The sequence below is a fragment of the Staurois parvus genome, unplaced genomic scaffold (genome assembly GCF_062004578.1).
Source record: "Staurois parvus isolate SC_StPar_1 unplaced genomic scaffold, SC_StPar_1.0 ptg000440l, whole genome shotgun sequence".
In the NCBI taxonomy this organism is placed as follows: domain Eukaryota; kingdom Metazoa; phylum Chordata; class Amphibia; order Anura; family Ranidae; genus Staurois; species Staurois parvus.
Genome location: NW_028318236.1, coordinates 3,899,291 through 3,923,716, shown reverse-complemented (window position 1 = coordinate 3,923,716; position 24,426 = coordinate 3,899,291). Strand labels below are relative to the sequence as shown.

At 43.3% G+C, this 24,426-nt stretch overlaps 1 protein-coding gene across 4 annotated transcripts in view; it reads left to right on the top strand.

Annotated features, from left to right (window-relative positions):
* AMOTL1 (angiomotin like 1) overlaps window positions 1-24,426 on the top strand; it is a 212,227-nt gene that overhangs the window by 175,045 nt on the left and 12,756 nt on the right. For all 4 annotated transcript variants that reach the window (XM_089687938.1, XM_089687936.1, XM_089687937.1 and 1 more), the window contains 5 exons: window positions 33-177; window positions 896-985; window positions 19,258-19,403; window positions 20,590-20,739; window positions 22,908-23,098. In XM_089687938.1, the coding sequence (XP_089544064.1) occupies window positions 33-177; window positions 896-985; window positions 19,258-19,403; window positions 20,590-20,739; window positions 22,908-23,098 (722 nt within the window). The remainder of the gene's footprint in view (window positions 1-32; window positions 178-895; window positions 986-19,257; window positions 19,404-20,589; window positions 20,740-22,907; window positions 23,099-24,426) is intronic.

Here is a 24,426-nt window from a genome sequence, read left to right as displayed (position 1 = left end):
TCGTTTGGTTATGTAATGATTTTTTTTTCCAGTTTGAAACAGAAATCCAGAAGATTTCAGAAGCCTATGAGAGTTTGGTGAAGTCATCCACTAAGAGGGAGGCATTGGACAAAGCCATGAAGAACAAACTGGAAGCTGAAATCCGACGTCTGCACGACTTCAATCTGGATCTGAGAGGTACGGCTGATCTCTTACATGCTATATAATCTTTTTGTTTTAGTAATTACTACTATTCAGTAATGTTTGTGTGGTGCTTGAACTTACTGTTTAAGCCGGTGGTTCTCAACCTTCCTAATGCCGTGACCCTTTAATACAGTTCCTCATGTTGTGGTGGCCCCCAACCATAAAATTATTTACCCAGTAATTATAATTCATGAGTGTCGTTTTACCTCCAATACTGCTGCTTTCAACACAGTAGCTGCTTTTAACAGAGTAGCTGCTTTCAACACAGCAGCTGCTTTCTACACAGTAGCTGCTCTTTACACATCGGAAATATGTGTTTTCTGATGGTCTTAGGGGACCCCTGTGAAAGGGTCATTCGACCCCCAAAATGGTTGCGACCCACAGGTTGAGAACCACTGGTTTAAGCATTTAAGGCACGATCCAAATTGTAAACCAACTTTCTGATTACAATGTCAGGAAAAACGTTTACCCCAGATTTGCTCCACAGGGTTCTTTATTGCTTTATAGTAAGCCAAACTGTAGGTCATGAGAGTTTGATGAAGATGTGTTTTTGCCAGCCACACTATGTAACTATATAACTTCCCAACAATAAAAGTGGATGGTGCTTTCACTTTAACACATCAGCTCTGTTTTCAGTCCCATTTGTCTGCAGGGTCAGTGATTCCTCGCTGCAGCCGCTGATCTCTCCATCTTGTTTCCTGTCTTTGTGCAGATCGTCTGGAAACTGCCAACAGGCAGCTGGCCAACAGAGAGTATAATGGACACGAGGAGACATCGGAAGAGGTCCACTACACATTGAAAAGTGAGTGCTGTATTTTTAGATCCCCCGATAAGTATTTGAATTGAGACTTTCTCTTAAATGCTGTAATATAAATCTGAGCTGAATGCACAGGAAGCAAAACAATAGTGCGCAGATGGGGAGGATTATTTTATCACTTTCATCTTGTTTTTGAAATGGAGAAGTGTAAATCAGACCTAGACAGACTGAAGGCTTCCAACAAGGACTGATGGGACCTGTGGTTTTAAAAGCAACCATGGGGAAGCTGGACTTGACAGTTATTAAAGAAAATGCATGCTGGGTAGCTCTACTGTGCCATTAAAGAGAAGTATGTGCCATTTACTTGATATGCACACCTGTGTTAGATTTTAGTAGAAAGTTGATAAAACGTTTTTTTTTTAATTTAATTTTTTATGTAGGTTTTTCAACTTTATGACAAGGTCTAAGCAGATATGTCCAATACACATGTGAAAAATATAAATAGAACTACACAGAACTAATTCCCAAGAGAGGTACCTCAGGAGAGAATGTACATCAAATCTGGTTTAGCGGTCTCGACAGTCAGTAACCCTGATATATGCTTTCACACTGCCAGAAAAAAGTGCCTCAGGGAGGGGTAAAATAACCCTGTCCCCATAGCGGTATAAAAAAATGTTTCTTTCCTTGGTGAGAGGTAAGGTTGTTCCTGGGAGAATGTCAATAGGTATCCGGACATAGAGAAAGATCCATAGGAGATACGGAAGAAAAAGGAGTAGAAAAAGTACAGGAGAGAGTAGTTTAGTGAGGATAAGATAAAAAAGGGAGGGGTGAGGAAGGGGGTTGGGGGGGTCAAGTATACCCTCACACAGACTCAAGGACCATGTTCAGAAGGGTAGTGAACTCTGATATGGTTTGGAAAACTGACCAATAATACCAAGTTTTGTGGAACCTTTCTTTTGCATAGTTAACTCTCGCCATCAGGTCCTCTATAGTCTGAATTGCCTTAACCTTCGTTATCCACAAACCAATTGAGGGGGCAGAGGTCTGCTTCCAGCACAGTGGGATACAGGCCTTCCCCACATTGAGGAGTTGGACAAGTAATGATTTCTGGTACCATTTAAGAGACCTTGTCATCAAATGGAGGAGGAAGGAAACAGGGTCGTCCCTCAACAGGACACCAGTCATTTTTGCAGACAGTCCCACAAAACATGCAAGAGTGACCCCTTTTGCCATTGGCATCTCCAACAAGGGTGTGAGCATTGTGGGAACAATTTATGTACAGTTTTTGGGACCCTATACCATTAAGCTACCAATTTGTAACAAGATTCCTGTATTGTGCTGGAAATAGAAGATGTACTGTATGTGCAAGCTGCAATCTCCTGTAACATTGTTGTGCAGGTCCTGTTCCCAAACGGGTCAACAATCAGGGAAGAAAGTGATCAGGAGGCTGTGATAAAAGCTTAGAAGACACAGAGGGGTTGATTTACTAAACCTGAAGAGTGCAAAATCTGGTGCAGCTGTGTATGGTAGCCAATCAGCTTCTAACTTCAGTTTGTTCAGTTAAGCTTTGATAATAAAACATGAAAGCTGATTGGTTTCTATGTAGAGCTGCATCAGATTATGCACTTTCCAGTTTTAGTAAATCATCCCCAGGCAGTCTATGTTAAAGGTGAGAAGGGCCTAAGCACATTTGCTTGAAAGCAGTGTGTGTAGTTGGAGGAATAGGTTCCCTGATAAAACACTCTATTGAAGTGCATACTGTATATAAGAGTCATTTTACCTGCCAAGGGTTTGAATTCCTGCATATCCAGTCTTGTGATTTACACAGCTCTGCCAGATTGTAAAGCGAGACTGATGACTTGACTTTACTGCAGTTAAAGTGACATTTAAGTCTATTTTTTTTTTTCATAAAACAGATACATATAATATTACAGGTATTTCATCCTGAGTTTACTTTTTACATTTTGTCCCAGCTGCTCTGACACTCTCCCTCTTCTTTGTCTGCCCACTGTGCCTCAGGACCTATGGAGTCCCTTATGGGTCTCCTGTACGTGTGCACTCCTGTCCTGTACGACATCTCTTCATCAAGCTATGTGAATACATACCTTTTTTGGAGGTGTATTCTGGTCAGTCATGTGCATTTTCTGTGAGTAGGCTGGTGTGTGCATGATGTATCCCTTGCATTGGGTTGAGTGACACTGAAGAGTACTGGCGCTACACCAAAGAGGAGAGTGTAGCAGGGCTGAAGCTCGGAGCAGGTGAGTAGTTTTTTTTTTGTTTTTTTTTTTTGTTTTTTTTTTTAAACAGGTTGTGGAAAATATGTTTTTCCTTAGCAAAATTGTGGAGATGGGCTTTAAAGTTTATGGGTTTGTTCACACTTGCTTTGGTCCCTGAAGAACGATATGTGTTCTGAATGCTCTTCAGAGAGTTTTACACAGGCAGTGAGGAGGAGATAGAACGCCTCCTCACTGCCTGTGTAAAACTCTCTGAAGAGCATTCAGAACACATATCGTTCTAAAGGGACCAAAGCAAGTGTGAACAAACCCAGTGAGGCAGTGGCAGTGAGGAGGCGTTCTATCTCCTCCTCACTGCCTGCTTTAACCCCTTGCATTGCGCTTGGTAGTGGGTGCTTGCAGAGGAGATACTTGCACTTGAATGGATTACGTTCGGTGGTCAAAAGCGAAAAGTGGTATAATTCTTGTATGTACTCCATATACTGCCCCTGCAGTGGTTGGGAACGGTAAAATGTGGCTCCATCTCTGCACCTCATCTGCTAGTGTGAATGAGCCCTAACTCCAGCCCTAGGCTGGGCACAGATCTTTTTTTTTTTTTCTGTTCAGCCAGCAGGGAAGTTGTATTCTGACAGTGGGACTCAATGTTGTCAGAATACACTGATCAGTGGCTGCAGCTGCTGATTGACAAAAGTTTTACAACATTTCCATTCCACAGAAGTTGATCTAACTATCAACTTCTACCAAATGGGGACAGCCACACATGGATAGAAAGTCATCTGGTTCCTGCTGAACTGGCTGTATTTCATTCCATCTGTGGCTAGCTTTACCTTCAGTGTACAGGCTCCTCTCCTGTACTGAAATTGCGTACTCTGATTTCACTGAACACTGAGAGCTTCTGACAGTGTGCATTAGAAGCTGCAGCGATTCAGATAGAGCATGCATAATTTTCTGGATGGAGGGCATCCAGCATTATCTAGGCTTTTCCTCCCCCAGCCTAACTGTCCCTGACCTGCCCGGTTCAATCATTGAATTTTAGTTTTGTCTATCATGGAGGCTCAGCATCACATGACCACTCCTGCAGACTATCTATCAAGGCATTTGATATTTGCTTACCTCTTGCTAGCAGCCAGCCCATTGCATGTATCAGGATTGAGGACTCCTGAGAAGAGAACTGAGCTATGTACGGCACCCTTCTGACCCTTCCCAGCAGTTATGATCTCCCTGCATTGCATAAAGAAGCACAGAAACATAGTGATGGTATCATTGGGTGTAAAATAAGGTATGCAATGAAAACGGAAGAGAAAGGAGGAACCAGGCAAGGCACAATATAAGCAGATTAAACGTTAAGTTGTTTATGTGCCCTACTTGTTCTCTGGATTATTAATCTCATTACAGCTAGATTGACAGTGAATGGCATAGGAGAAGGGGCTTGGTCTGTTGAAGGGGGTATCTAATTACCCTAAAAAATGTCCAAGAACTAACTTTTTTTTTCTTTCATGTGTGGTGCAGGGAACGTCCCTGTATGGTAGCAGTGGCATAATTTAATAATAAAAAATGAAATTTTAACACAAATAACTTTTATCACATGATTCATTCATGAGATCATGTACACTACAAGGGACATCTGCGGTGCCAGCTTCCTACTCAGAAATTCTCAACTCCATAATAGAATGCTCCATTCAGACAAAATAATTCTAACATTTAAATCGGATTAATTTGCTGAGCATTTCATCAACTATCAGATGTCATATGAGCCCTGGTAGATGACTGTGATGGTCACATGACAGCTCATCTGACTCCTCATGCATAGGCCTGGTGGGATGAGATTCCAGTACGGAGTAATGTATTAGCTGGTTTGTTGGGGGAGAAGGACAGTGTGACTCATAACTTGGCAGTAAAAACCATTTTGGAAATACTGGGCCTGGAAAAGTGACTAAGCTTAGAGTCAGCAGGTAACTGGCTGGAGGAAATACCCGTTCTGATCCCTACAAAGTAAAGGAAAATTATAAACCACTGTGCAAAGGAAGCAGCTGGATTCTGCACCAAGAGTACATCACTGTTTATTGCAGCACTGCAATACTTTCTGGTCAGCAATTTAGAGGTTAAAGCCTAAGTCTGGAAAAAAATAAAAAATCTTCCCTTACCCTAGGTTCACACCTAAGTGTTTTCTGCAGCGTTTTGCATTTTGCAGAAATGCACTACAGTCCATTTAACATGATTTCCTATGGGACAGGTTCACATTTCCGTGTTTTCACCAGGTGCATTTTTTGGAAAGGGTCAGGAACTTTTTTAAATGCAAAAAGTTGCGATTTTGGTTCTATAGATTTCAGTGGAAAGCATGTAGTGTGTTTTTGCTACATTTATGTTGCATTTTGAGTTTTAAATCTGCCTAGCAACAAGAAAATGAAAAAAATTAAAAACGTGGCAAAAACGCACTGCAGAAACGGATCAAACGCAAACTGCATAGGTGGGAACCTTGCCTTACAGTGGGGCATTGCCTGAAATGCAAGGGTTAACTGCTCATTTAGTTCTAGGGGTGTGTAAAAGCAATTTTACTTACCCAATCGTCTACTCCCCTGGCAGATAGCGTTCCCCCATGCTTTGGTGTTTGACTGCCCATCAGCGTCCTCCTGCGAGGACTGGTATACCAGCAAGGCAGACCAGAGGAATGGGTAAGTACTTTTTTTTTTTTCCATGCCCACTAGACCTAACCGAGCAGTCAACCCTTGCAGGATTGGAAATCTCCTGGAATTTGCTTTTTAGGTTACAGTTACATGTTGGGTTAAAACTGAAACCTAGGCTACCACCTAAATACACAACTGAAATACATATACTGTATTTGATTGGTCTAACCTGCTAAAATTTTTGTAACATCCCCCCTAGACAGAAAGGCATCTCACTTACCTCCACGATATCTATGAAATATAGCTTGGTATATAGACAACTCCATTATGTGACTGGGCAACAAAGGAGCAAGTGAACACTGATAAGGTCTTCCCTCTTCCAAGCATGTTTACAAAGGGTGAATAACCGCATTATGAAAAGCAATAATGCCTGATTTTTATTAATACAGTTTTGATATCTGCCTGGAGTTCACCCTTAAGGTTAGGTTATGGTTAAGTCTTGTTAAAGCTGATTTTTTAAAATTAATTTAGATTTCTTGAACACTTTTTCCCTGAGGACTCAAAACGATTTATGTACCATTGGTGAGCCAGCCACCTTGGGCACACTTAGTAAAACATCATACCAGGGCAGATTAACCAACTAGCATGGTTTTGAAGTGTGGTACAAAAACCACACAAGTATTGGAAAGCATACAAACTCCATGCAAATAATGTCCTGACTGGGACTTGAGCCAAGGACTGCAGGGTAGAAGTGCTACGCACTAAGCCATGGTACTACCCACACTCAGTGATCACCTAACAAATCTTCCTATATTTTATTTGTGTAAAAAATGAATTTACATGAAACATCACCAGAAAAAAAAACCTATGGTGTCACAAGGGGAGAGCCCTGTGTGGTGGCACGCGTCTCTTCCAACGTGTCTCCATGTGCTGCATTGAACTACATCTCTCATTATTCATTGGGAGGTTGATGACATGATTGGGCAGTTCAGTGGACATTGTCAGGGACAGTTACATTTTTTCCTGTCACCAACACCTTGGCCGCCAACCGTGGTCACATACAGAGATGGTCTCCACCCCCACAAGACCAGGAATTGGAAGCAGCATAATAGCCACAACCCTGAACTACAGCATGGCTGTTGTCAGGGCTCCCGGTAAGACCAGAGATGCGTGAACTGACACAGGGAAACGCAGGCTCAAGTATGGTGTAACAATATAATTTATTAAGGGTTATACACAAATATAACGCACAATATAACAAAACCAAACCTCCAACTGATAACGGAATGTACACAGATAAGAGCAGTCAGGGCTGGTGAGGTGGAGTGGTCAGGCGGGCCGGGTCAGGAATCATCGGGCAGACAAAACACAAAGGAGTAGGCAGAGCGTAGTCAGACGGGCCAGGTCAGGAACAATCAGGCAGACAAGGTACCAAAGGAGCAGGCTGGACGGTGGTCAGGAATAGCCGAAGTCAGGACAGGCGGAGTTCATTCAGGGTCAGGATCAAGCAGAATCAGGAATCAGGCAGGAAGCAGACAGGATGCAGGTACAGGGGCTCATGGGAAACATACACCATGGCACTGACTGCAGGTCTGACCATTCCTTAAATACACCTCCTGCAATCAGCCTCAGGTGATGGCCGACTGCAGGAGTGAGCTTCTGGTTGCTGAGAGCACCCGCTGGCCAGCCCTGGTACTGCAGCCCACAAGGCAGGTGAGTCCCACCACCATTGGCAAGTCCATTCCTGACAGCTGTTCCACAACTGGTTGCCTATTCATAGAGATTTGGCAACAGCAAGTGATCGTGCAAAGATTCCTTACTAGGGTTTTGTGAAGAACCAGTAGCACTGATACAAGAATCATGGTCAAACTCAGGTAAGGCAAGGCATTGACAAATAATTACATTTGCTTTGCCTGGAATTCACCTTTAAGTTTTAGGTTACATTTTAAAATAAAGTTTAAGGGCTCAGTTTTCACATTTAAGTTAAGGTTAGGGTGAGTTTAGTTTCAGGCTCAAGTTAAATGTAATTCTGGCCATGAATATAACAGTACATCTGCTCAATATAACTCTTGTTTTGACAAATTAGTCATCTGTGTTCAAACCCAGTTACACTACATGGGTGATTTAGAAACAATTGTTTTCAAAAGGGATGATTGTTCCTAGTGGCAGAATCACAGTAAATAAATAAACCCAAACTGAAAGCAAAGGTACCAGCATCTGTCAGAACCAATTAGCTTTCTTCAGATGACACAGTCCAGCCTTGGAAACCAATTGAAAAGTAATGAATTCCAGAAGGTGACCAAATAAAGCTCAGCTGCTAGTAGTGGTAACCTTATTGCTGCTCATCTGCACTGTGGAGTCAGCTGACTGGTGGAAGTTGTGATCAGGACATCTGCATGAGGTCTGTGTATTGTTTAACTATTTCTCAACCCTCATCCAGTGTCTGGAACTGGAGACTATCAAAGTTTGTGAGTAGAAACCCCAGACCACACTCTATCATGTATCTTATTTCTTAACTATCTTAACTATCTTTCCATCCTTTGTAATGTACAGCGCTGAGCGAACTATTGGCGCTTTATAAATACTGTATAAGAATAGTATCTGACCATACTCACTTGAATGCTAAATGACATTGACAGCTATTATCACTCAGGGCTGAACTATGTATTCTTCGTCATTCTTTTGGAGAATCATGTAATCACTCATTTAGATACCATTCACTGGCGCTAATGACACTTCTCTGTCTTGGTCTACCTTGACTATTCTAATGGCATGAGTCCTCCTGTTAGGTCAATGGAAGAGGGAGGGATAGCCACATGCAGACAGTTTCAATGCCAGAGAACACTAGCAATTGGACAAGGTTCTCGAATCTAGCTCTTCACTCTGCTCCCTGAAAACGATTGACCATGGTTGTCATACACTGACCATAGACATTAGATCATTGTTCCATCTGGTCGTAAAATGAATGAACAGGGCAATGTCATCTTTGTTGTATGGTCACCTTGCTTTTCTGACTTTCAAATATATGAAACAAATATTTGTTGGCCCTAAATGGCAACCCAGACATCAGCCTAAAATGAACTTTCTATAAAGATAATATACATATTTATACACTTTTAAGGTGAGTTTAGACATTAGATGAGTGTGGCGGTTAGATGGCAATTCAGAGTCTTTATTCCATCTAATAGAGATGTGGGTTAAATATACCAGGGGTCCTGTGCTGTTTCATTTTATAGGCTTCATGCCAGTTTAAGGGGATCAAATATACATGGCAATGTACATAGTCATCTGTGGTTTTCTTCTGCTATAGATTGTGGAACATTTATTAAAGATTTTAAAAACAGTGTTTGAATTGTGGATTGAAGTAGTATACTCTTTGCAGATTAATTGATGGAAGCATATAATATGGAAATAATGTTTCCAAGTATAGGACTTAAGCTTCTCTCTCTGACTATGTTGCATGTCCCTGATGGTGGTAGTGGTTGTTGAAAATCTTCCTGATTTCGTAAGGGTTTAACAGTTTGTTCTGTATGGATACATTGCAAATGTTGGAGGCTGGTGAGGTGGTGGCCCGGTCTGTCCTAGCATGCTCCAGTGGTCTCTCTTTGGGGATGGCACATGGTTCCGGGGATGTTCTCCCTCACTGGGGGGTCTTGGGCTGATGGTTACACCTATATAGCCACATGCATCTTGGATTGTAATAGAATCTGATATGTACTTCACATGATGAAGCGCTTTGAACCGTGAAACGCGTAGAGATAATCCATGCCCCTTTTCTCCTCCCTCTTTGTATAAAATCTATTTATAGTAATGCACATGGTCCTTTCTTGGACAGATCATTTGGCTATTTTGATTTCTAAGTTTAATACGGTTATAGAAGGTTTCATATGTGTTTTGGGTGCACCTATATTAATCATTGCTAATCTTTCCCCTTTTTTAATGTGTTTTATGTATAATCTTTTTTATTGTGTAATAAAAATTTGTGTGTTGATATATAGTTGTCATTAATTGATACCTGGAGCCTTAAAAGTCCAAATGTTTTGGTATTTTGTAATTGTAAGTAATAGGGTGTGGCACCTTTTATACCACCTGTGTTTTGAATGTATATAACTTAAGCCTCCTACACACTAAGTTGATTTTCATTGAGCCCAGTGGGCTGAACAAAAATAAAATGACAGATCGCTGAGATCGTTCTCCCACACTGTGCTATTGTGTTTTGACAGGGGGACTGTCTAGCCCCCCTTTCCTGCCAGAACACATCAGTCAGCGCTCTCAGCCATTGGCTGAAAGCACTGATCAGAAGCCGAGCGACAGACCTTTTTCAATCATGCCCCTTATGGCGGCCAGTTTTTGTTGAACCAGCCGATACTGCCTGGTATTCAAACTCTGTGTACTTAGCTTCAAATATATGTGTATGATCATTTAATTATCTTAATGAAAAGTGTCCATGATGCTTTTTTATTTGGTTTGACAGTTAACCCCTTGGCGCCGGTGCCTCCCGGCCCTTTAAGGGTTTCAGCAGCCGGGAGGTGGGGCGGGGTTTAGGGTCACATGATCAGGAAAGATCCCGATCGAAAGAGGAGATCGGGACCTTTCCGTGAGTACTGGACATGTGTGCTGGGAGGTCGCAGGGCGCTCGCTGTCAGCACGTTTTTTTTAATAGAATGCAAATGTGCGGCCGCTTAGTGTCTAGGCCCAGACATCGGGAGGCCACACATTCGGCCAGTTCCAAGAGGTTATTTCCAGTCTGGACACTTCTTTTACCCCTTCCTGACCAGGGCAATTTTCAGCTTTCAGCGCTATCACACTTTGAATGACAATTGCGCGGTCATGCAACATTGTACCCATATGAATTTTTTACCATCTTTTTGAGACAGGTAAAACGTTATTTTGCTGGCATTTATTCACCGCTGGGATTTTTATTTTTTTTGCTATGTAAATGCAAATGTCCAAAAATTTTGAAAAAAGTGTTTTTCTTATAAAGTTTTGCAACTAAATAATCTTTCATCATAAATCTTGGCCAAAATTTATTCCGTTATCTTTTAGTAAAAAAAAATTAAGCCAAATTAGTTTATAACCAAAAATTATAATTTTTAAACATTATTTTTCAAATTTTGTATTTTTTTTATATTATTATTTATTTTATTATTTATTTATTTTTTTTACATACTGTCACCCTAGCAGTACAGTGTCATCATGATGACACTGTACTACTTTTGGGGGGTGATGAAGATTTTTTTTTTTTACACTGATTGCTTTTACACCCATATAGGATGTAAAAGCAATCATTTCTCTTTCTCTGCATTTTTGCAACCATTAAGAACTACTGAGTGAGCTGTGATTGGTCACAGCTTGTCACATGGTACAAGGCTGTTGTGAATAGCCTTGTACCATGTGGTCATTCACAGATTTCTCACGTAGTAAGCAATGATGTCACAAGTGACATCTTGCTTACTACTTTGCATGTGATCACTGATTGGCCAATCAGCGATCACATGATCGGGACCTCGCAGAGAGGTCCCGCCCGACGATCAGTGTTTCACTGTGTCCGGAGGACACAGCGGGCACCGGATCACGGTGCTGCACACTCCCGGGGAGCGCGCACAAGCAGGATGCGCGGAGGATGTTTATAAACGGCCACCTGACCCTGCACTGCCACCGTCCGGCCGTTTATATACGGTCGGGAAGTGGTTAAAGAGGAATTCCAGATATGGTATATTTCACACATAGTTACGTTGGTCAGGCTGTAACCAGTGTAACTATGCATATACCATACCCGGATGATGGCCCTGAAATCCGGAAATCCAAAAGATTGGAAAAAGGTTGCTTGGTCTGATGAGTCTCCATTTCCCTAGGGATGGCTGTGTGTGAAAATTCCAGTAGATCAGCTGTTTTTGAAATACTCAGACCAGCCTGTCTGGCACCAACAACCATGCCATGTTCAAAGTCACCTAAATCCCCCTTCTTCCCCATTCTGATGCTCGGTTTGAACTACATCAAGTTGTCTTCACCATGTCTAGATGCCTAAATACTTTGACTTGCTGCCATGTGACTGGCTGATTAGCAATTTGTGTTACCTAGTAAAGTGGCCAGTGAGTGTGTGTGTGTGTAGATAGATAGATAGATAGATAGATAGATAGATAGATATATCTATAGATATATACTCTGCTTGAAAAATTAAAAGAACACTTTTAATCAGAGTATAACATCAAGTCAATTAAACTCCTGGGATATTGATCTGGCCAGTTAAGTAGCAGAGGGGGTTGTTAATCAGTTTCAGCTGCCTTGGTGAAATTAACAACAGGTGCACTAGATGGACAACAATGAGACAACCCCCAAAACAGGAATGGTTTTACAGGTGGAGTTCACTGAGATTTTTTTCCCTACTCATCTTTTCTGACTGTTTTTCACTAGTTTTGCATTTGGCTAGGGTCAGTGTCACTACTGGTAGCATGAGGTGATACCCTGACCCTACAGAGGTTGCACAGGGTGCCCACCTCCTCCTGGATGGCACATCAATATGTACCATTGCCAGAAGGTTTGCTGTGTCTCCCAGCACAGTCTCAAGAGCATGGAGGAGATTTCAGGAGACAGGCAGTTACTCTAGGAGAGTTGGGCAGGGCCGTAGAAGGTCCTTAACCCATCAGCAGGACCAGTATCTGGTCAGGTGGTATCAGTTCCTGCAGTGGGGCAGGGGGGAACAGGAAGCACTGCCAGAGCCCTACAAAATGACCTCCAGCAGGCCACTGGTGTGAATGTCTCAGGCCACCCTCATGAAGTCTGTTTCTGATTGTTTGGTCAGAGGGCCCGACGTCCTCTATTGGGCCCTGTGCTCACTGCTGGCACCATAGAGCTTGTTAGGCATTTGCCATTGAACACGAGAATTGGCAGGTCCGCCACTGGCGCCCTGTGCTTTTCACAGATGAGAGCTGGAGAAGCTGTGGAGAACTTTATGCTGCCTGTAACATCGTTCAGCATGACCGCTTTGGTGGTGGGTCAGTGATGATCTGGGGAGGCATATCCATGGAGGGACGCACAGACCCCTACAGGCTAGACAATGGCACCCTGACTGCCATTAGGTATCTAGATGAAATTCTTGGACACATTGTCAGACCCTACGCTGGTGCAGTGGCTCCCGGGTTCCTCCTGGTGCACGATAATGCCCGGCCTCGTGGCAACAGTATGCAGGCAGTTCCTGGAGGATATAGGAACTGATACCATTGAATTGCCTCCATGTTCGCCTGACCTAAATCCAATAGAACACCTCTGGGATTTCATGTTTTGGTCCATCCTACGCCACCAGGTGGCACCTCCGACTGTCCAAGAGTTCATTGATGCCCTGGTCCAGATCTGGGATGAAATACCCCAGGACACCATCCGTCGTCTCATTAGGAGCATGCCCTGACATTATCAGGCATGCATACAAGCACGTGGGGGCCATACAAACTACTGTGTACCATTTTGAGTTGCTGCAATGAAATTTCAGCAAAATGGACTAGCCTGCTGCATCATTTTTTCACTTTGATTTTTGGGGTGCCTTTGAATTCAGTCCTGTGTAGGTTGATCATTTTCATTTCCATCAAATGATGGGGCATCGTTACATACCTAACACATTACCCAGTCCATATCAGTACAGATATCTTGCATGATATTTTTCAATTCCAATGGTTGTTCATAACATGGGATCCTTCTTATCATCTGCCATAGCCTCCCCCCCCAACATGGCTCCTCATGGCAAAGAACTCTCTGAGGATCTGAAAAAAGAATTGTTGCTCTACATAGAGATGGCCTAGGCTATAAGAAGATTGCCAAGACCCTGAAACTGAGCTGCAGGCCAAGACCATACAGTGGTTTAACAGGAGAGGTTCCACTCAGAACAGGCCTCGCCATGGTCGAACAAAGAAGTTGCGTGCACGTGCTCAGCGTCATATCCAGAGGTTGTTTTTGGGAAATAGACGTATGAGTGCTGCCAGCATTGCTGCAGAGATTGAAGGGGTGGGGGGTCAGCCTGTCTGTGCTCAGACCATACGCCGCACACTGCATCAAATTGGTCTGCATGGCTGTCATCCCAGAAGGAAGCTTCTTCTAAAGTCCGCAAACAGTTTGCTGAAGGCAAGCAGACTAAGGACATGGATTACTGGAACCATGCCCTGTGGTCTGATGAGACCAAGAAAAACTGATTGGTTCAGATGGTGTCAAGCGTGTGTGGTGGCAACCAGGTTAGGAGTACAAAGACAAGTGTGTCTTGCCTACAGTCAAGCATGGTGGTGGGAGTGTCATGGTCTGGGGCTGTATGAGTGCTGCCAGCACTGGGGAGCTACAGTTCATTGAGGGAACCATGAATGCCAACATTTACTGTGACATACTGAAGCAGAGCATGATCCCCTCCCTTTGGAGACTGGGCTGCAGGGCAGTATTCCAACATAACGACCCCAAACACACCTCCTAGATGACCACTGCCTTGCTAAAGAAGCTGAGGGTTAAGGTGATGGACTGACCAATCATGTCTCCAGACCAAAACTCTGTGGGGCATCTTCAAACGGAAGGTGGAGAAGTGTAATGTCTCTAACATCCACCAGCTCCATGATGTATCATGGAGGAGTGGAAGAGGACTCCAGTGGCAACCTGTCAAGCTCTGCTGAACTCCATGCCCAAGAGGGTTAAGGCAGTGCTGGAAAATAATGGTGGCCACGCAAAATATTGACACTTTGGGTCCAATTTGGACATTTTTACTTAGGGGTGGACTCACTTTTGTTGCCAGCGGTTTGGACATTAATGGCTGTGTGTTGAGTTATTTTGAGGGGACAGCAAATTTACACTGTTATACAAGATGTACACTCACTACGTCACATTGTAGCAAAGTGTCATTTCTTCAGTGTTGTCATATGAAAAGATATTATAAAATATTTACAAAAATGTGAGAGGTGTACTCATTTCTGTGAGATACTGTGTGTGTGTGTGTGTGTGTGTATATATATATATATCGGTGAGTCACCCTAAAACACCCCTTCTTTTCAGTGTTTTTGTCATTTCGATTTTTGGGGTTGTCACCCCCACCAATATAACTATCTATGCTGCATCTCACTGCTGTATAGACAGCTTCACTTTTCTTCCTTGGAACTTATTGGAACTGTCTACATTCCAGAAGCTAGTTACTGTTCTCTCAGGACCTCACCCTGTAATCTTGTGTACAGCAGACATTCCCCCAATTAGAAGTAGATGAGCAGACACCATTGTCACTTTCTTTACTTGAGTCTGTGGCAGAGTTGTCCCACAACAACATGTTTACTCTCGCCCTTCCCACCTCCTTTCATTAATGTTGTATAGTTTTTCTAGCCTGTAACAAGGCAGAGTGAGTCTGAAGAGTTTTTCATTAGCGCCTTGATTGAATGCTCTTCTGATTACAATGGAGCCGCCTCCAGCACAGTTAATTACTTTGCATTTCACAGTGTTGACTGGATAGAATGGACTGAGAAACAATATGAAATGTCAGTATGTAATTAGACTTGACAAAACAGAGTTCAGGCAATAGAAGGCCTCTCTCTAATGTGCAGCCAAATACTTTCCTTCTGTTTGGCTCCTTTCAATGTAGGGATCAAAGGGCGGCCTTTTCTAAAGCTAGTATGTTGCTAAGGATTCACCATTGACTTCTATGGGGACTGATAGAGAGGTCCTTCTCTAAAGCTGGCCATACATGGATCAAAATTCAGCCAGTGTAACAGGGATCAGCAAAATTCCCATTCATGTATGGGTAGGGAGCAGGGGCGTATTTACCACAAGGCACTTGCCTAGGGCGGCATTTTTCAGGGGGCAGCACTTCCCCACAAAAGAAAGCACGCATGCCATAGGAACCAGGTGGGATCCGAGAGAGGCTGCTTGATGGCGTATGATCAGCCTGACTGTCGTTCCCAGGGATGTCTGGAGCTATGAAGATTTGTGTATTTCTTTCTATCGCCGGGGGGGGTACTAGAAGACTCTCCCAGATGGTGGGCAGGGGTGTTGTTGGTCATTGTCAGGCTTTCTCCGTGGCTGGGGGATGGGGGGTGTTGGTCAGTGTCTGTGGGGGCAGACGATTTATGTGTTGCCTAGGGCAGCACAAAACCTACATACACCACTGGTAGGGAGGTTGCACATAAGTCAATCTGCTACATTGACTGGTGCCCTTCATGGTTGTAACTCTCCACTGCAGCCAAAGATCCATGGATCCACCTTGGGGTAATGTCAGCTGCCCCTGCGCTAGGGGTATTTCCTTACCCCAGACAGGAGGGTTGCTACATTTATCAACTTTATATTTACCAAAACTACATCATATCTAAACTATCAATCAAATCAAAATTAGATTACATAGGCCCTGCACTATATTTTATTAGTCGATCTAAAGGAGATTGTACAGTCATATTGTAACATGTATAGTGAGCTTTAGGCAACCCATAGATTAGTCTTTTTTTTTTTTTTTGTTCAACCAGCGGATTAATTAAAGAAAAATGGCTTAATGTCCCCATTCACACATTCAAGGTGGTTGGGGGAATTCTCCTCGCTAAGCTATAGTATTCTGACAGTGGGGAGACTTTCCACTATCAGAATACACTGATCAGCACTGCTGAATATAGCAGTGATGATTTTCATTACCTGTTGTAAACTAGATGTGCACACTGTCTGTCCTGACAAAGGGTTAAAGATCTTAAGGCTTGGATGATACATTGTATGTTATTGTCCCTAAAGTTATTCTGAACAATTCTTTAAAATGTCATATTTAAGTGTACAACGTTTTTGTGCTGAAATGTTTCTATTATCCTTATGTGAGCTGTTAGAGCAAAACAGGCTGCCATGTGTAATCCACATTTGACACATCACTTGGCATATCTGTGTTCTCTAAGTGTGCGGTTAGGTGGGGGCTTTCTATACCTTGGGGTTGATTTACTAAAACTGACGAGTGCAAAGTCTGGTGCAGCTGTGCATGGTAGCCAATCATCTTCTAATTTCAGCTTGTTCAATTAAGCTTTGACAAACTTTGAAGTTGATTGGTTTCTATGCAGAGCTGCACCAGATTTTGCACGCTCCAGTTTTAGTAAATCGTCATTGTGTCTGACAGCTTTAGACTCTCATACCGATCATGTACAGTATATTAGCATTTAGCTAGTGGGAAGTCTACAGATACACACGTTGTCACAGAATAATGAGGCTTAGTATTTTTTTAGCATAGTTTGGAGCTTCTCGCTGAGCAATGCTGTGCCACCTGCAGACAAGTTGATGGATCCCACAAAAGGCCACCTATAAAACAGGAAGAATAAGTGTGATCTTTCTCGTGGAAAGAGCAGTGAAAGTTATATACTTAGTATCTTAAAATAAACCTGTGCTGAGAGAAATATATATGGCTGCCACTTTTTTGACCTCAGTACTTCCTAAATCCCTGACCCAAAACAAGAATGCAAATCATTATTCTGACTTTGGTCTGACTTTACTCTCTGCATGCTTGTTCCAGATAAGTCCCTCAGAAAGTACTGAATTTGGACCACCAGCATGTCTGCCAGGCAGCTACAGTGAAGGAGGGCAACAAGTAGGAGCTTTCTTATTTCTCTTGGCTATTAGACCAATCTGTGTGAGATCTTCCACCTTCATGGCATTGTTATTTTTCTCCAAATCATTCTTAGTGATAATCATCTCCAGAATTGTACCATTTTTTATTGTTATGTTATTCATTTACATACTTTTATGTGTAAATGAATATAAACCCTGATGTGTCAAATAAGAAAATGAAGTTCCATTGGTAACAAGCAATCACTGGCCCGGTTTAGGGTACATTCACACATTCGAATGGGCCAGATAACAATTACATGTGAGAACCCCAGTGAGGGTTCCTGGTGATTAGTTGCGGCAGCAAACACAAATGCTCCTGTGCTTGGGGATGGACTCGATGCAGGCTGCAACCACATTAAGAATGTCCTGGAACATGCACACCTTGCTGCCCTCAACAGACCGGGGGAATCCAAATATACTGAATGAGGAAAGAACAAAGAGAGGGCGCACAGGCCTAGTGCATTACCATAAAAAATGTTTAATAAGAAATAAAGTAGGTGATGTACTCACAAACAACAATAATGTCAAGGCACATCATAAAAGAACAGCTGGGTCAACACCGCGCTGAGTAACAGTCCATAATGGGGAATGTAGACATCCAATAGGCTGACGTGTTTCGAGGACTTGCCTCTTCCTCAGAGCCAGTGGCTCTGAGGAAGAGGCAAGTCCTCGAAACGTGTCAGCCTATTGGACTGTTACTCAGCGCGGTGTTGACCCAGCTGGTCTTTTATGATGTGCCTTGACATTATTGTCGTTTGTGAGTACAACACCTATTTTATTTCTTATTAAACATTTTTTATGGTAATGCACTAGGCCTGTACGCCCTCTCTTTGTTCTTTCCTCATTCAGATTAGTTGCGGCAGCCAGCCCCATGGAAAGTAATGAGAGGCTGCAGGGCTCCTGCAGCTAATTGTGGCCGCCTACATGTAATCGCTCATGCGGCGATTATCTGTGACTGATTGGCCCTGGATGCATGTCCTGTCCTGGCCAACATTAGCTGTGGGAGTAAGGAGACTTCCATTGCTTTCAATGGGGCTGCCTCCTGCTGCTGATCACTTTGAACACCTGCTGGGGTCCCGCATGTAATCAGTGTTGTTCCAGTTTGCAGGGTGTGAATGTGGCCTTAGGTGGGCTCCTTATGTCCGTGTGCCTGCAACCTGAAATACCTCTGCAGATCTTTCCAACTTACCTAAATGCAGAGAGTCACTTAGTCCCTCAGATTCTAAGATCAAATATTTTTTGCTCGATTTTAATAGTGAGTAGTCTTTTAGGATAAAGGTTCATGGACTTGGGCTGTATGTTATATTGGGCCAGTGCTGCTATAGATAGGATTTTGGTTATATTACATGATGTTGTTCTAATTGAATTGGGTGACCCCCGATAAGAAACACCATGGCCTTTTTGAGGTGTTTCAACCTGTTGATGTGCTTTTTGCTCATGCAAGAAAATGTTTAATATATACAGTATATGCCTTGTGCATGGGCTGTATATTTCTGCCCTGAAACAAACACTAGGTGACTTAGCAGTTGTTCAGTCAGGGCCCTCGTTATAAAAAGTCACATCAAAAGGGATGTGTTGAGGAAATCTCCAGTAACATCTCAAAATGTGTGTTCGCTAATAATACATTATGGTGCCTCTTTAAATACCATGTCAGAAAGCAGCATGGGCCCTCGCAAGAGTCTGGCCCTGCACTGCTGTTTGCTGATGCTCACCAGGCGATGGCCGAGGAAACACACAAGGCCTGTAGTCACCTCCACATCTGCAGCGCTCTCATTCTGTTTTTTCTCTCCCCTCAGGCTGGTGCCAGAGGTGAGTTGGACCAAGGCCCAAATTCCAAGCAGGATTCTGAGAGAAACTCTTCTGTGTTTCTTCCCCTTTTTAGACAAAGAGCACTTGAAGGAGATGGAGAGCCTGGAGCGCGAGCTGGCAGCACTGCGCACTACCAATGAGGATCAGAGGAGGCACATTGAAATCTTAGAGCAAGCTCTGAGTAATGCCCAGGCCAAAGTCATCAAACTGGAAGAAGAGGTAACCCCGGGACAAGCTCTGTTTTTTATAGATTTCTGCTGGAGGAAGCTTGAGAAGGGCAGGCTAATAATTCACCAGCACATTGTCTGATATCAGGTTATATACTCCTTTGTAATCCATCAGCAGTTATATTATTTGTTATGTGACTATACTTAGAGCCCCTTAAGCCCAGTGTTACCATACAGTGTTTTATGCTATAACCTGCACTGCTGTTCAAAAATGAATCAATCTGCAACACAAGGTCACGCATGGCACTTGTTGGTTATACCGTGTCTTATCACAATGTATAGGTCAGAAGGGGATCTAAATAAAAATCCATTTGGGTTACAGCATTTTAATCAGTTGCATTGTTTTCCTAATGTGAGTTGCTGCATTACCTCCAGAGTTAGGCTATGTTTAGAAGTGCAGCTCATATTGCCACATCTCTAAAGAGTGATCCGTGGTGGATCACTTTCAGAGGCATTTGTCAGGTGATGGGGTGGTATTATGTCATCTCCAGACCGCCAGTTTTTACCCTGCAAATGCCACGCTATCCACTTGAATGGGTTGCATTCAGCAGCAGGGAAGGGGGGGGGGTTGAGTGGTAATTTTTGCCAGGGCAGCTCAATCACCTGTTTTTACTACCTACCCCCAGCCACAAGTGAAGATTTTAACTAGGACAGGCAGCACCAGTACAAGGGACACTTCTTGGTAAACTTAGGGTTTAATATATGGACACTGTTACAATCAGACAAATAATAGGAAAAGCTATACAGGATGTGCTGAGGGCATGTAATTCATGTTGGGGGGGGGCATTGCTGATAATGTCTCCCTCATCAACTAGTCACAGCCAGCTTGGAGGTTTTCTTATACGAAATCACAGAACCCACACTGCTAAACCTCAAGTAAATATTGTGGACTAGGAAGGATTGTGTAAGCATAGAATGTATGTGTGTGTCTATTAGGGGTAATTTAGTGGTCCTCTGGTGTCACACATTGAATGCAGGTCATGTTACTAAATTCTTTTTCAACATCTGCTGCTCAGAATGTTTTTCATATTTTTTATGCCTTTTGGCATGCTAATATTAGCATACTAAGTGGGGAAAAATACATTTCTGTTTAGGTATTCCACCAGTTGTCTTATCTGTTGCGGATATTGAATTGAAATGTGATGTTAGCTTCAGACGCTCTCTTGTTTCCCTTCCAGCTACGTAAAAAGCAGGTGTACGTGGAGGAGGTGGAGAAGCTGCAGCAAGCTCTGACCCAGCTCCAGGCCGCGGGAGAGAAGAGAGAGCAGCTAGAGAGACGGCTACGGACCAGGCTGGAGAAGGAGCTGGAGTCTCTTAGAATGCAGCAGGTAATGGGCATCTATGCAGGGTGACAGGCAGGTGACATTCCTGCCATCATCAGATTGGGTACAAATATGAAGTAGTCAGTAAATCATACTGGCAAGCCTGCAAGATATTCTTCAGTTTATTGAAGAGAAGAGGCACTCTCTAGATTAGTTTTAAAACAAGTTGTACATGCCCTTGCCTAGGACAACACTAAGGGCCTCATTTACTCTCGCATGAGATGATGTGAACCTGGGCCCGATATTCAAAGTGTAAAGTGAGGTGAGCCTACAGTTGTATATTAACTTTTAATTATTCACATCCAATTATGTGATTTCATTTTGACAAAGACAGCTTCTTTTCCACACCACTAGATGTTTGAAGTTCAGGTCACCCCAGTTCAGAGTAAATGTCGACCCAGGGTAACTTCATCTCACTACATAACCTAATAAGTCAAGCCCAGGTCCACTTCACCTCGCTACGCAACTTACTAGGTCAGGTCCATGTTCACTTCACCTTACTACACAACTTACTAAAGCTCCATGTGTACCCCTGTCTACTCAACAGAAACCTAGATGTCCCCACAAGGCCCATTGTCACTTCAGCTGATCATTACAGTTACATGGAATAAAGAATCTGAATACATGAAATAAACAGCTGTTTTGTCTTAGATTTTCAGAAATTAGGCTAATCAGTTTAAATGTGACGGTCGGATTTGAACACTCTTTGATGTTAGAGAGAACTGATTGATCCACCACGATTCTTGATCATATAGAATGGGAGAGGCTGTGCTGTACATTATCTCTGTACTTATTAAACAGTTATGTTTGACTACCAAGTGATATACAGGACTGCTGTATATCATCAAACAAGGGTTTTATCAAAGATAAAAGATATGGTCATACTGTTGCTGTAATCTTTGCATAATTTGTTTACTGTAGAACTGTGGCCAGGCATTCAAATATTTAAATATCATCAGCCTCAAATAATTTAAGCAAGTCCTCTCTCACCTCTGTAGTCACAACCAATGTGGAGCAATTTATCCTTAAAATTCACAAGAGGCAGTGAGTTCAAGACAGGTTTTAACATTTTTCTCTTTTCTTGAATGGGATATACCTGTACTACAAGAGCAGCATTCCATTCAAGTCTAGGAGGTTTTAGTGTACAGACACAGGCACTAGATTTTTTACCAGCTGGGATATTGACAATGCAGAGGCAGAAAGTAAAGAGGAGATAAGAAACTTTACACTTGGCACAATGCAGTCAGGGAAGTACCATTCTCCTGGCAACCGCCAAACCACGACACATCCATCAGATTGCTATATAGAGAAGGGTGATTCATCAATCCAGAGAATATGTCTCCACTTCTCTAGAGTCCAGTGGCGGCGTGCTTTACACCACTGCATCCAATGCTTTGCATTGTACTTGGTGATGTAAGACTTGGATGCAGCTGCTCAGCCATGGAAACCCATTCCATGAAGCTCTCTATGCACTATTGTGCTAATTTGAAGGCCACATGAAATTTGGAGGTCTTTAGGTATTGAGTCTGCAGACAGTTGGTAACTTCTGTGCACTGTGCACTTCAGCATGCGCTGACCCCACTCTGTCATTTTATGTGGCCTACCACTTTGTGACTGAGTTGCTGTTCCCAGTTGCTTCCCCTTTGTTATAATACCACCAACAGTTGACTGTGGAATATTTAGTAGCAAGGAAATGTCATGGATGGACTTATAGCACAGGTGGCAACCTATCACGGGACCACGCTTGAATTCACCGAGCTCCTGAGAGCGACCCATTCTTTCACAAATGTTTGTAAAAGCAGTCTGCATGCCTAGGTGCTTGATTTTATACACCTGTGGCCATGAAGGTGCTTGGAACACCTGAATCCAATGATTTGGAGGGGTGTCCCTATACTTTTGGCAATATAGTGTAGCTGCTGTGTACCCCAAAGGAATCAGGATCTGGATGAGCCCTTTAGGTGTAGCTTCAATGTTCCATGTTCCTTTCCACATACAGGCTCTATAAAGTAGACAGATCATAAATTACGCTAGTTGGCAAACATGAACAGGGTCTCTAACACCATTGCTGGTTACGAGAGGGAGTAACAGGGAAGGTTCCCTCCCATGAATCAAATTTAATGAACCTGTAGAAACATTTTGTGAACCTTGTTGCCTTGTCATTTTTTGCTTTATAGCGACAAGCAAGCTGTCAAAATTCCAGCAATGGAGAGTACAGTGCCCCTGCCCTCATGGACTTGCTGAGGAAAAAGGAAGAGACGATCTTGGCTCTAGAAGCAGATACCACCAAATGGGAACAGAAGTACTTGGAAGAGAGCGCCATGAGGCATTTCACCATGGATGCCGCAACTACAGCTGTAGCTCAGCAGTAAGACTATGTTGTCTTATTTCATAATAGATAGTATTGGGATGGTAAAGAGTAACTCTAAATTTTTAGATTATCGCTAGTGGCTATAGCAGCCCCTAGCGATAATCGCAAGTAAATCAGGCAGGCTGATTGTAGTCATTGATCGATTGATGCTGAACTGGCCAAGATTCAAATCATCAATGGCCGGCCTTACAGATATCTATACAAGGGGTGTTAAAGTCAAACCGGGACTTTTTTAATTTTACAGGTATAAAATGGGAAGCTAGCTTGGCCATACTACACGCAGTAGTCTGTGACAAGTGTGTCCTATTACTGATAGATGGCGCACATGTTGCAGGGAAGTCCAGAGACTGTTAGTCAAGATGGCAGACAACAGTGCCAGTGTTGGAACGGCGTGTGGTGATGAAGCTTTATGAAGGCGTAAAACCCACGGACATCTACTTCGAGCACAGTACAGTGATGGCTCAGCCTCAGGAAGACATTTGAATGGTGTAAATCAGGGGTCCTCAAACTACGGCCTGCAGGCCGCATTCGGCCCGCCGAGGACACTTATCCGGCCCGCCGGGTGTTTTGAAATATTTGGCATCCCCCTGCGTACTTTCACAGTGGCATCCCCTGCATACTTTTACTTTTATTCTACTAGCACAGCTCTGACTGGCTTTGCCTCTCCCTCCCTCAGCTCCCTCACCTGCCCCTCGGCTCCACCCCCAGTGATAGTACTGTGTGCTGGGGATGTAGATCCGGCCAGCGCGGCGTGTAAATGATAGAGGGGTGGAGTCTGTGATCTCTGGAGGGGCTGCCTGCAGTTCTCCCGCGCTGGGCAGTGACAGACAGCTGAGGAGAAGGACACTGATCATACTGCATTGAATCAATGCAGTCTGATAAGTGTCCATTAATGCAGCCTCACCAATGCCCATCAATGCAGTCTGATCAGTGTCCATTAATGCAGCATCACCAGTGTCCATCAATGCCATTGATGGGTTTTGGTGAGGCTGCATTAATGGACACTGATCAGACTGCATTGATGGGCATTGGTGAGGCTGCATTAATGGACACTGACCAGACTGCATTGATGGGCATTGGTGAGGCTGCATTAATGGACACCGATCATACTGCATTAATGGACACTGATTATACTGCATTGATGGGCATTGGTGAGGCTGCATTTATGGACACTGATCAGACTGCATTGATGGGCACTGATCAGACTGCATTGATGGGCACTGGTGAGGCTGCATTGATGGGCACTGATCAGACTGCATTGATGGGCACTGGTGAGGCTGCATTGATGGGCACTGGTGAGGCTGCATTGATGGGCACTGGTGAGG